General features: G+C 38.8%; 2 protein-coding genes across 6 annotated transcripts in view; both read left to right on the top strand.

Annotated features, from left to right (window-relative positions):
• Positions 1-13,393, top strand: part of Cpne1 (copine 1) — a 40,383-nt gene that overhangs the window by 5,056 nt on the left and 21,934 nt on the right. The window contains exon 2 of one of the 5 annotated variants that reach the window (XM_034493783.2): positions 2,907-2,953. The exons of 1 other annotated variant lie outside the window; for it this stretch is intronic. The gene's annotated coding sequence lies outside the window, so the exon portion shown is untranslated. Of the gene's footprint in view, positions 1-2,874; positions 2,954-7,851; positions 7,995-9,670; positions 9,807-13,393 lie in introns of those variants that run through there. 3 more of the 5 variants (XM_034493780.2, XM_076930081.1, XM_076930082.1) reach the window with 3 other exon arrangements.
• Rbm12 (RNA binding motif protein 12) lies at positions 7,874-11,047 on the top strand. Its single transcript, XM_034493779.2, has one exon. It carries the CDS (start codon positions 7,874-7,876, stop codon positions 10,895-10,897), a length of 3,024 nt encoding a protein of 1,007 aa, XP_034349670.1. The 3' UTR covers positions 10,898-11,047.

The following is a 13,393-nucleotide window of genomic DNA, read 5'->3' as shown; positions in this document are numbered from 1 at the left end:
TAATTATTTTTACATATTGTAATTATAATTACATTATTTGAAGCAAACTTTCTGTTTTATATTTCCCTTTGTGACTAGTTATAGAAACTGCTAGATACATTTTTGTTTTTGTTTGTTTCAAAACAGAGTTTCTCTCTGTAGTTATCCTGGAACTCATTATAGACAAGGCTGGCCTCGGACTCAGATCCACCTGTCTCTGCCCAAGTGCTGGCATTAAAGGTGAGTGCCACCACTCTTGGCTCAAAGAACCAAGAGTTTGGTTAGGTTGTGAGATGCTCCAAGTGAGTGAAGGTACTTGCCATAAAGCTTGACAGTCTTGCTTTGGTCTCTAGGACTCGTGTGGTGAAAGGAGAGGACTGAGCCTCCAAGTTGTCCTCTGACTTCCACACACATGCTGTGGCTTCTGTGACACACAAATATATTAATGAAATAAATGTAATTAAATGGAGAATTTAAGAAAACAGCTGGGTAGGTTGTTCAGAAGATAAAGGCTTTTGCCACATAAGTCTGGGTGACCTGAGTTTAGTCCCTGGATCACATATAAAGGAAGAAAGAAAGACTCAACTCCACAGAGTTGTCTTACCTCTACAAAGTGCTGTTTGGCACATGTGCATACATACACATTATACACATGTACACAATAATAGTTGGCAAAAATTTGTATTAGGATAGATTTGTACACAACATGGTAAGGATTAATGCAGTGCTCTGGTCTTTTAAAAGCTTGGGTTTTTGTTGCAAAACTCACTTTTGTATACTATGTTAAGTTGTTAGAATAATTTTGCTTTGTTCATTAGATAAGTTTAGAATTAACAGGATTTGTAAAAATTTGTTTTACTTTTTGGTGATAAAAATTATTACTGTGGCTTAATTTCAAAGAATATTAACAAAGTGAGTATCATTCAGATAAGTAGTTCTGTTGCTAATCTTAGTACCAGAGAGTGGCAGGTTTTTTCCTCATTCTCTGAATTTAGAAATGACTGTCTGAGACAGTGGTTTAATAGGCATGAGGATCCCCAGAATCTATGTAAAAAAAGAAGTGCACACCTGCAAGCCCACTGCTCTTCTGGGGAGCTGGGTGATAGAGACAGAATCCTGGGAAGTTCATGGGCCAGCCAACCTGGTGTATTACAGCCAAAAAACAAAAAAAGAAACCCTTTCTTAAATTAAGAAGTTTAAATTTTTAAAAAAATTTTTTAAAAATAATGTCATATGCCTATAATGCCAGCATGAGCTACAATGTGAGTGAGACCTTCCCCCAGAACAAATCACAACTTTCAGTGGATCATGGTGGCACATACCTGTACCCTAGCACATGGATGGAGACAGGAGGATCAATAAAGGCCAGCCTCAGCTGCCTACTGAATTTGAGGCTAGTTTGGGTTGCCTGAGACTTGTCTCCAAAACAAAAACAAATAAACTAGTGTATTTGAGCCAGGAGGATCACCAGCCTGATTTAAAAAGTAGAATAGGGCTGATAAAATGACTCGGTGCCAGCCATAATGGTCTGAGTTCTAACTCTCCAACCCACATGGTAGAGGGTGAGAACCAACTTTTCAGAGTTGTATTCTGATCTCCATATGCATTCAGTGGCATGCACACATTTGCACACTATATACACACATAAAACATGTACATACAATAAATTAAAAATAAAATATTGAGCTGAGGGTAGAACTCAGTAGTAGAATATTTACCTAAAATGTGTTAGGTTTATGTTCAGTCTGGGACTGCGATATTACACCGCCCACCAGTAAAGGTTAAAAAGTAAATATACATTTTTAAATGACCTTTTAAATATAATTATGGGGCTAGAGAGAGGGCTCAGCAGTTAAGAACATTGGTTGCTCTTTGAGAGGATCTGAGTTTGTTTCTCAGCACCCACATGGTGGCCTACAACTGTCTGTAATAGCAGTCCCAGTGAATCTGAAGCTCTCTTTTGGCCTCTGGGCTCCAGGCATGGACATGATGGACAGATATAAATACGAGCAAAAACCTGTACACATAGAGATTAAAGTTAAAAGTATGGTTAATTGTTTGGTGTATATATTGCTTGTAAATTGTTAATAATGTCACTAGTTTGGAAAAAATTACCCTGAAAGATAAGTACCCTGTTACCTGTTTGTGCTTTGGAAAGTGTCATTATATATTAAGACATTTGCCTGTAAAATACTTGGTTTTTGAGATGGATCTGTTGTTGGCCCAGGCTAGTCTAGACTTAGTAGTATTTCAGCTTTGCTTCTGGAGTGCCGGGGTTACAGTTGTGCTTTAGATACTTTTTTAAAAAGTTTTTTGGGGAATTATGTTAAAAAAAAAACTCCCTTAATGTGTTGAATACCAGTGGAATTAGTGCTTAGACTTTGAACTTATATTTCAATTGTATTTTGTGATCTATAATATTATGATGCAGAGGTAATCTATTTGAAGGAGGCATTGCAGTGATGTCTGTGAGTGTCCCACATGACAGTTGTCCGTGAATTGTTATTGTGCTGCTTCTTCAGAAGTTTGGTGAGAAGTTGTTGATAGACTTACGGAATTTTCAGGATTGTATAAATGTTAAGTGAAAAAGCAATTATCATCTGAAGCTGAGCTTTTGTACTGTTTTTAAATTTATTTTTTGGCTATTTTATGGCATATTCTTGATAAAATTACCTGATGGCGTTTTCTTGATAGAATGGTTTTCAGACTTGAAAGCAACATCAAATTAAGAATATGTTTGGGATTTTGGTGTCTCTTTCCTTAAAAAAACAAAATTATACATTCTTATGAAATACTCCGCTGGTTTCAGACTCTTCTTCATAATGTACAGTTCAGTGTGGCCTGTGCGTGTTGTTTCCTGCATTGATTTTTGCCTTCATTTATTCTTTATTGCAGTCTAAAAGTTGGTTTTAATTGGTTGCCCACAGGATTGACTTGGCCTCTACTTAAGAAAATACATCTCTTGTTTTACAAGGTAAGCGATTTTGAATAGGTTCATTTTTATACAAAATAAAATGCGATACCTTAAGCAGTATGAAAATAGGTTTAGTACACTCTGTGTGTGTGCGCGCGTGTGTTTACTGAGGGATGAGAGTGGGATGAATAGTTGTCTCCTGAGATTGTTTTATTTATGTGTACATTTCTTATTACTAGGTAGTGAGCTCATGTGCCATTCCCCATTATGATGGATGATAGACTCCAATGCTTCCTGGCATGGTTACTTACAGTCGTAGAAATACAGGTGTAGATGTTAGGTAATAGTTTGTACAACACAAATTTTAGACCTTAGCAATTGAATTTAACCTTTTGTTGGTGGGGCCAAGCTAGACTCAAGGTAGGTTAAGATTTGCTTTCAACCAAGTACTTAGTAGCAGAATAACAGGTATTTCTTTATATTTTTCAGAACCTAACAACTGTTTCTTCTTAAGATGGGTTTAGGAGTAGATCCTGTACTCTGCTTGATTCAATCATCCAGCCCTGTCCTAACAGGCAATCTTAGGTTGTTAATATTTGGGATGTTTTCGTTCATTGGGTACATTGTATCGACTTTCAGTAAATCTCTTAGCAATATGGCATAGAAACTTACATGAATGTAATTTAGGCTTGTGTTCTTGGGACCATTTTAAGTTCTCATTTTCTTCTTAAGTTACAAACTAAAGCAATTTTTTTTAGGTTTTGAATACCTGGCTTACCTATATTACCTGCATAGAAAGTGAAACATTTTTTTGAAGTTGACCATAGTGCCATGATTTGGTTACTTACATGATAAACATGTTTCAGATTCAGTAAGGAATGTGAATTTGACTCAGTTATTTGTAAATGTGCCGAAATACTTCCATATTGCAATGCTAAATAGAAAATAGAGAAGGTCTATTGGTGGTGATCTTTGTTGTGTTTTTTTTTAAATAGTTGTTTGTATGTATGTATGTGTGTATGTATGTATGTATGTGTGTGTGTGTATGTATGTATGTATGTATGTATGTATGTGTGTGTGTTTATAGGAACTAACACTGCAGTGACACACTTGTGGAGGTCATAGGGAAGGTTGCATAAGTCAGTTGTTTCTTTCTCCCAGGTGAACTCCAGGGATCAAATTCAGGTTACTTGAGCCTTCTCTCCAGCCCTCATGTGGACTCTTACAGACCATACCTAAAAAAGCTTTATTCACCCACCCCACCTCCATTTCTAGTATTAGTCCATCATTCTTGGTTACATTTGAAGGTTGCTTATCTTTGTATATAATTGTAAGAATATGAAATCAGTTGGTAGAGTTTGCTTAACAAACAAAAAGCTCTGGTTCAATCTGCAGTATAACATAAATTGGACCTGGGGGTAGCACATCCAAGCGCTAGGGAGGTAGGAAGGAAAAATTCTAAATATGTAATTTGGCTGTGTTTGGTTTATTAAATTTTTTTCAGGTGTACTAAACAATGAGATGAGTTTTGTTGTTTTAGGCTGCCAAGAGTGGTGGTACACACCTTTAATCCCAGCACACAAGAGGCAGAGAGGCAGAGAGGGGGCAAGAGGCACAGAGGCACAGAGGGGCAGAGGCAGAGGCAGAGGCAGGCAGGTTTCTGTGAATTGGAGGATAGGCTACTCCTTAGGGAGTTCCACTGTTACATAGTAAGAACACATTTTAAAATAAACAAAAGATAAGGGGAATATGTGTTGAGAAATAAAAAAGAAAACCAAAACAACTATCAAAACTAAACAATATATTTCTATTTTATATATAGTAATTATAATATTGTTGCTATTAGATTTTATTATGTTAAATTGGCGTTCCTACCATATTTGACATTGAAGAATTTCTTCCATTTATTTGTGTCTTAGAGCTTATAGCAGGAAGCCTTGTTTCTTCTAATGTCCTTATTTGAGAAATTATTAGACCAGATCTCAAGTAATTAAAATTTCCCTGAGCACTCAGAACCAGCTTAATAGGTTTATATTTAAAACTTGATTGATCATATTAGTTTCAAATTGACATTTTTCCAATCCCCAAATTTTGATTCCCATTCTTTTGCGAAAGTTGTAGAAGCAATTAAAATTGAAATGGTAATGCTGCCACGTACTACAAAGGCAACAGGAACAACAAATAAATAAATGAATGGAAACCTTGAAATCAAATTCAAACCTGAGAGAGACTTCTTTAAGATTTATCTTAAAATATTAAAATTATTTTTTAAGATGTAATTATGAGTGTTTGTGTGTCTTTGTGTGAGTATATGTACGTGAGTACAGGTACTTGTGCAAGCCAGAGGAGTTAGATCCCCTGGAGCCAGAGTTAAAAAGCTGCTTTAAGCCTGTGACATGGTGCTTATAACTGAACTCAGATTCCCTAGAAGAGCAGTTTGAGCTCTTAACTGCTGAGCTATTTTATTTTCATTTCATGTGTATGAGTGGTTTCTACATGTATGTGTATGTACCTGGCAAGGCCAGAAGAAGGTACTGGAGCCCATGGAAGTGGAATAATAGGTGGTTGTGAGCCACTACATGGATGTTGGAAAGTTAACCTGGGTCTACTCAGAAACAAGTGATCTTAACCGCTGAACCATCACTCCAGGCCCTCTTACTATTTTTGAAATAGTCTTGTGTATCTCAGGCTGATCTTAAATTGGTTATGTAGCCAAGAATGACTCTGAACTGATCATCCTGTAACTAATAGTGATAGGATTATAAGCATATCCCTCCATGCCCAGTTTATGAAGTGCTGGGATTGAACTCAGAGCCTCATGGATAACATGCAAGCACCAACTAAGCTACATTTCCAGCCCATGTTGTTGCTACTTTCTGTGTTTTGAGACAGTATCTCATTATAGCTCTAGCTGGCCTGGAGGCTGTCCTCAGACTCACATGTTTTTCTCTGCCTCCAAAGTGCTGCCATTAGTATAATATTGATTTGTTTTACATATATAAGTATTTTGCTGTGTGTGTGTGTATGTATGTATACTATATGTGCCTTGGTTCCTGTGGAGGACAGGAAAGGGCATTAGATCTGAAAATGAGTTAGAAGTGGTTGTGCGCTACTGTGAGGGTGCTCAGCCTCAAACCGGTGCACTCTTAACTGCTCAGCTGTTTTTCCAGCTGACCCCTATTATTATTAGTGTGATTGTATAGTTATTTATTTGTATGGTGTGTGTGTGAGAGAGAGAGATGATTCTCTTCAGTGAATGGGTCCTAGGGATGGAACTCTTAAGCATTTATTAACAAGTTAAGCCATCTCACTGAGGCCCTTTTCCTCTCCCCCCTTTATTTTTTTGAGACAGATTTTGCTATATAAAGAGATAGTGAGCAGCCAGCAATTGAACAGGAGTTAAGTTGGGTTGGAGGGCTCTAATATATACATTAATCTGTATAATTTGTGGTCTTGGTCTTGAATTCAAGATCCTCCTGCCTCAACTCAAATACTGGGACAATTTATATCACTGCCATACTGAGCATCTGTGATATTGGGGATGGATTCATGAGCTTTACTAGTGCTAGGCAAACATTTTGCCAACTGATCTATGTTCATTTGTTTCTTTGAGACTAAGTTTCACTTATGAAGCCCTTACTGGCCTGGAGTTCTATAGAGCAGAATGGCTTCAAACTCAAGAGAAATTGGCCTGGAATTAAAGTACTGGAATTAAAGGCTATTCTACCACGCCTGGCCCTAGTTGTCTTTTTTTAAAGCAAGATTTAGTAGTCACTTGACCAGAGTTTTGATCTAATAGCCATGGCAAACAGTGGTGTAATAGGTTCTACTTGAGGACAATAATGAAGGTTAGCTTAGGATTTTTGCTATTCTATTTAGTTTTTCTTTGGAATCTTAGTATGTGTTAACTTTGCTTATAGTAAATCCAGAAAGAGAAGAGAAGAAGAAGAAGAAGAAGAAGAGAGAGAGAGACAGAGACAGAGACAGAGACAGAGACAGAGACAGAGACAGAGAGACAGACAGAGAGACAGACAGAGAGACAGACAGACAGAGACACAGACCCCTCCCACATGCATGTGTGTACATGCGTGTACATGGTCACATATGTGAGCCTGTGTATAGGCAAAGGCTGGAAGAGGATGTCAGGTCTTCTATCATTCTGTGCCTTATTACTTCTTGAGTACCTTTCATTATACTTGGATCTAGACTTCCAGCTGGGGCTTCCAGCTAGGGTTTCTGACATATGTATGACATGTCCATACATGTTTGGATGCTGGGAATAGAACTCATGTTCTTATGATTGTACATATAGCAAGTTCTTACCCAGTGAATCATCTGTGCATCCTCAGACAGTTCTTTCTTTTAATAAAACTATAAAACATGTTGAAAAGTTGTACTCTAAATCTCATTTGAGATTTCTTGTGCTAAGGATTGACTTGGGGATCAGTGTTTGAATGCTAGTCATACCCTGATCTTCCATTTGAGATATGAACCTACTTTATTGTTAGGAATTTGTAATCCAGGAACATTCCAGTTTTCTTTCTTCTGGCTTTTGAGATTGATTCTTAAAAAGGTATCACGCTAATAACTATGAAATTATGAAGATGCTAAATCAGTTTTAAATATTGATTTTGATGCATCATTTGCATGATTCCCCCCTATAGATTTTTGCACATTTATTTTAGATCTTACTGAAGGCTTAGTGATCTAAGTATTTATTGTGACTTTACTGTCCTCAGTTTTTCCTGGATCTTTTGAGTATTAGACTGAACTTCTTTTTAACTGTTGCCAAAATGAAAGCCTTTAGAAGTTAGATCTTTGAATTATCTAAATTAAAGACATTGTAATAGCTTGAGGGAATGTTTGTGGGATAATGTGGTAGCTGGTCATTCTTGGAACTAAAAACTTGGTAAAATAATAAGGAGTCTGACATGGCCGTTGCCTTTTCTCATCTGCAGGTGTGTGTGGTTTCAGCGCAGCATGGCTGTGGTCATCCGTTTGCAAGGTCTCCCAATTGTGGCGGGGACCATGGACATTCGCCACTTCTTCTCTGGATTGACCATCCCCGATGGGGGCGTGCATATTGTAGGGGGTGAACTGGGTGAGGCTTTCATCGTTTTTGCCACTGATGAAGATGCAAGGCTTGGTATGATGCGCACAGGTGGTACAATTAAAGGGTCAAAAGTAACACTATTATTGAGTAGTAAAACAGAAATGCAGAATATGATTGAACTGAGTCGTAGGCGTTTTGAAACTGCCAACTTAGATATACCACCAGCAAATGCTAGTAGGTCAGGACCACCACCTAGCTCAGGGATGAGCAGCAGGGTAAACTTGCCAGCAACAGCACCCAACTTTAATAATCCTTCGCCAAGTGTAGTAACTGCTACCACTTCTGTTCATGAGAGCAACAAAAACATACAGACATTTTCCACAGCCAGCGTAGGAACTGCTCCTCCAAGTATGGGGACTTCTTTTGGAAGTCCAACATTCAGCTCAACGGTTCCGAGTACAGCTTCTCCAATGAACACAGTCCCACCGCCACCAATTCCTCCAATCCCAGCGATGCCCTCTTTGCCACCGCTGCCATCCATTCCCCCAATACCAGTTCCTCCTCCGGTACCAACGTTGCCTCCCGTGCCACCTGTTCCTCCCATTCCCCCAGTCCCTTCTGTGCCACCTCTGACTACATTGCCTCCTATGTCAGGCATGCCACCCTTGAATCCACCGCCTGTGGCACCTCTTCCTGGTGGAATGAATGGCTCTGGAGCACCTATGGGTCTGAATAATAATCTGAACCCTGTGTTTCTGGGTCCATTAAATCCTGTTAACCCTATACAGATGAACTCTCAAAGCAGCGTGAAGTCTCTTCCCATCAACCCTGATGATCTGTATGTGAGTGTGCATGGAATGCCCTTTTCTGCAATGGAAAATGATGTCAGAGAGTTTTTCCATGGGCTCCGAGTTGATGCAGTACATTTATTAAAAGATCATGTAGGTCGAAATAATGGGAATGGATTGGTTAAGTTTCTCTCCCCTCAAGATACATTTGAAGCTTTGAAACGGAACAGAATGCTGATGATACAACGCTATGTGGAAGTCAGTCCTGCCACAGAGAGACAGTGGGTAGCTGCTGGAGGTCATATCACTTTTAAGCAAAGTATGGGGCCTTCTGGACAAGCCCACCCTCCTCCACAGACACTTCCAAGGTCAAAATCACCCAGTGGGCAGAAAAGGTCAAGATCAAGATCACCACATGAGGCTGGTTTTTGTGTTTACTTAAAAGGGCTACCATTTGAAGCAGAAAACAAACATGTCATTGATTTTTTTAAGAAGTTGGATATTGTGGAAGATAGTATTTATATAGCTTATGGACCCAATGGGAAAGCAACTGGTGAAGGCTTTGTAGAATTCAGGAATGATGCTGACTATAAGGCTGCTCTCTGTCGTCATAAACAATACATGGGCAATCGCTTTATTCAAGTTCATCCAATAACTAAGAAAGGTATGCTAGAAAAGATAGATATGATTCGGAAACGACTTCAGAACTTCAGCTATGACCAGAGGGAAATGGTGTTAAATCCGGAGGGGGAAGTCAGTTCTGCCAAAGTCTGTGCCCATATAACAAACATTCCATTCAGCATTACCAAGATGGATGTTCTTCAGTTCCTGGAAGGAATCCCAGTGGATGAGAATGCTGTACATGTTCTTGTCGATAACAATGGGCAAGGTCTAGGGCAAGCATTGGTTCAGTTTAAAACTGAAGATGACGCACATAAATCTGAACACTTACACCGTAAAAAGCTGAATGGGAGAGAAGCTTTTGTTCATATAGTTACCCTAGAAGATATGAGAGAGATTGAGAAAAATCCCCCAGTCCAAGGAAAAAAGGGCTTAAAGATACCTGTTCCAGGTAATCCTGCAGTACCAGTGATACCTAGTGCAGGGATACCCACTGCTGGAATACCCAGTGCTGGAATACCAGGTGCTGGAATGCCTAGTGCAGGTATGCCTGCTGCTGGAATGCCTGGTGCTGGGATGCCCAGCTCTGGAATGCCTGGTGCCGGAATACCGGGTCCCGGAATACCTGGTCCTGGAATACCCAGTGCTGGATTACCCGGTGCCGGATTACCCGGTGCCGGATTACCCGGTCCTGCAATACCTGGTCCCGCAATGCCTGGTCCCGCAATGCCTGGTCCCGCAATGCCTGGTCCCGCAATGCCTGGTCCCGCAATGCCTGGTCCCGCAATGCCTGGTCCTGCAATGCCTGGTCCAGCAATACCTGGTCCAGCAATACCCGGTGCTGGCATCCCCAGTGCAGGAGGAGAAGAGCATGTCTTCTTGACTGTAGGATCAAAGGAGGCCAATAATGGGCCACCGTTTAACTTCCCTGGTAATTTTGGTGGGCCCAATGCCTTTGGGCCACCCCTCCCTCCTCCAGGATTAGGGGGAGGCTTTGGTGATGTTAGGCCAGTTCTGCCTTCAGTTGGAAATAGTGGTTTGCCTGGCCTAGGACTGGAAGTTCCAGGTTTTGGAGGTGCACCAAATAATATAAGTGGTCCATCAGGATTTGGGGGGATTCCTCAGAACTTTGGAAATGGCCCAGGTAGTTTAAATGCTCCTCCTGGTTTTGGAAGTGGACCCCCTGGTCTTGGAAGTGTTCCTGGGCATTTGAGTGGGCCTCCAGCCTTTGGGCCTGGGCCTGGTCCTGGCCCGATCCATATTGGGGGTCCCCCTGGTTTTGGAGCTAGCTCTGGAAAACCAGGACCTACAATAATTAAGGTGCAGAACATGCCTTTTACTGTATCTATTGATGAAATATTAGATTTCTTTTATGGTTATCAAGTAATTCCAGGTTCAGTATGTTTAAAATACAATGAAAAAGGTATGCCTACAGGTGAAGCCATGGTGGCCTTTGAATCTCGGGATGAAGCCACAGCTGCTGTCATTGACTTAAATGATAGGCCTATAGGTTCAAGAAAGGTAAAACTCGTTTTAGGGTAGCCGTTCACATTAGTTCCTTACTGGATATATCTTTATTTTGCTGTGATTAATGCATTCAGATTGTTTTCCTAGTAGTTCCAGGTTAGAACCTGTGGGTTGTTCAGTTGCAGATAGATTGGTTTCTATAATACAGAGCATTGGTTGGCTGTTTACAACTCACAGAATAAACATTGCAATTTGTTACAGTAAAGCTATCTGGAGAGATCACAAAAATAATTTTGGCATACGTAGAGACAGTTTGTAATACTTGATCATATAAAGCTTATCAAGGAGTCTAGATTGGTTTTCTTTTATACCACATGGATGAAGAAAATAGAACCGTGGGTAGAGCTCGTGGAGGGTGCTCGTGCCAGTGCTGACAATTAGAAGTTGGCTACTTTTGCAATTTGATTTAAAGTTGGACATATTTGCTTTGTTATAGGGTCAAAGCTTTGTCTGGAACCTTCATTTTCTTTTAAAATTGAATAAAGTCTCTGTATCCGGATTCATTGTATGTACCTTTATTGCTTCTTGAGGGTTCTTGCTCTATAGACAGTCCTGCTTCAGTGTTGTCGCTCTGTTTACCTAATTGACTCACTTGTAATAAGTACACCTATTTTGTTAGTTTTTAATTAATTTCTAATATAAAAACTCCACACTTGTGGTTTGTGCTAAATAACCCTGAATTTTGGTTTTTAATGTCACACTTATGATTGTGTGAAATGACTTTTACCATAAAAATAAACTACGGAGTTCTCTAATGACCTTATTTGGTTTGACCGCCAAGTTTTAATTTAGTTTAGTAAGTTTAAAATTTGTTCATATTGTTTGGATGACAGTGAAAATCAGAAACCTCTTGGTAATCAGTGTTTAGGTGTTTGATTTGAAATCCTTTACTGTGATGGACTAATTTAGCGAATTGTTTTTGTCCCAATTTATGTGAATTTTGGAACAAAGGAATCCATAGGAAGAGCATTCTCTCTTGGAATATAAAACTGAATTGGAAGTGGTACTTTTGTTAGCAGTAGTATTGTAGAATAAAAGATCCCTAAGTTGGATCATAGGTTGATGTGTGTTTAATTCTGTTAATTTGGAGGCTTTTTGGTGTAGTTGTTTGATCATGAGCCTGTTCACAAAAATTCTTTATGCAGAGTCTAAGTATAGCTGTCAGAAGAGAGAATTGAGGTCACTCCGTGCATTTTCATAGTCTTTCCTTCTGGCAATCAGGACACTAAGATGGGGAAAATCTTTGGTTGGCTAAATGTCCTTTCCCTTAAAAGCATTTGGTTTATCACATCTTATTCACTGACACTTATGGCTCTTTTTCTAAATTTAAAATGCTTGAAAGCTGTTTCACATTTCACATAACAGAATTGGAGATTGATGAATAATAACAGTATTTTTCACATAACGTAGCTTTGGTTTGAACAACATTGAGAAGTCTTTGTTTACTTTTTAAAAGAAGCATTTCTCACATACATTATATATATATATATATATACACACACACACATATATATATACATATATACATGTATATATGCATGTATACACATATACATATGCACATACACGTATGTATGTATGTCTATATGGAGTGCCTTTTTGTTGTCTAAGGGAGTGGTACACTGAAGTAAAGTTATGTCGTGTAATTTTTGAGGTAAGATTGGCAACAGTCTCTTGTGTGGAAAGTTTGGAGAGCCTATTCACTACTATAGTCTTGGAGGAGAGAGAGTGTGGGGGTTTTATTCAGGGAAAGGGTCATGCAGACTTTGAAGAGTGGCTGCATTGTGAATCACTTGATAACTCACAAACACAATTTGCTTGACAGATAGCTGCTGCCTCAAAAAGCAATATGTTTATATGTGATGTTCCTTGTTAAGTAATCATTTCTCGTTCCAAAGACAGTGTGAACACTTCAGAACTATTTTGGGCAACTTATTTCAACTGCAGATTATTTTCCCCATTGGAAACTGACTATCTTTATTTTAGAAAAAAATGATTGTTGAAAGGTGAAAATCTTTTATCCTTTCTCACAATTTATTTTGGTTGTATCTTCGTACGTGCTTATTAAATATTTCATACACTCAATTGCAACTATTTTGTTATTTCTACATCTTAGATAAATGCTGAAAAGAAAAACCTGGTTCTCACTGTTCATTAAATGAATTAAGAAAATAGCGTTGGTGTAGAAATCAGAGAATTGTGTTCCACATTCCCTTTTAATCACAACAGAGCTTGTTGTGAAATGTAATGAAAGGCTCTGCCCTCTGGAACTTGAGATTGTATGTTTGAGACAGACCTAATTGCTAAGTATATTGTTTTATCTTGTTCAGGCATTGAAGTTTCAGTTTTTATTTTTGTTTTAATAACCATGAAAATGTGTTCTATGAAACTTCATACTTCTTATCGGACAAATTTTTCTCCAGAACTAGACTTGGTATAGATTTGAATTTACGTAATTTTTTCATTTGTATGGTGTGAAGGTTTTGTAAAGCTTTGATCAAAGTGTTTGTA

The sequence above is a fragment of the Arvicanthis niloticus genome, chromosome 2 (assembly GCF_011762505.2).
Source record: "Arvicanthis niloticus isolate mArvNil1 chromosome 2, mArvNil1.pat.X, whole genome shotgun sequence".
Classification (NCBI taxonomy): Eukaryota; Metazoa; Chordata; class Mammalia; order Rodentia; family Muridae; genus Arvicanthis; species Arvicanthis niloticus.
This window is presented reverse-complemented; position numbering and strand designations above follow the sequence as displayed.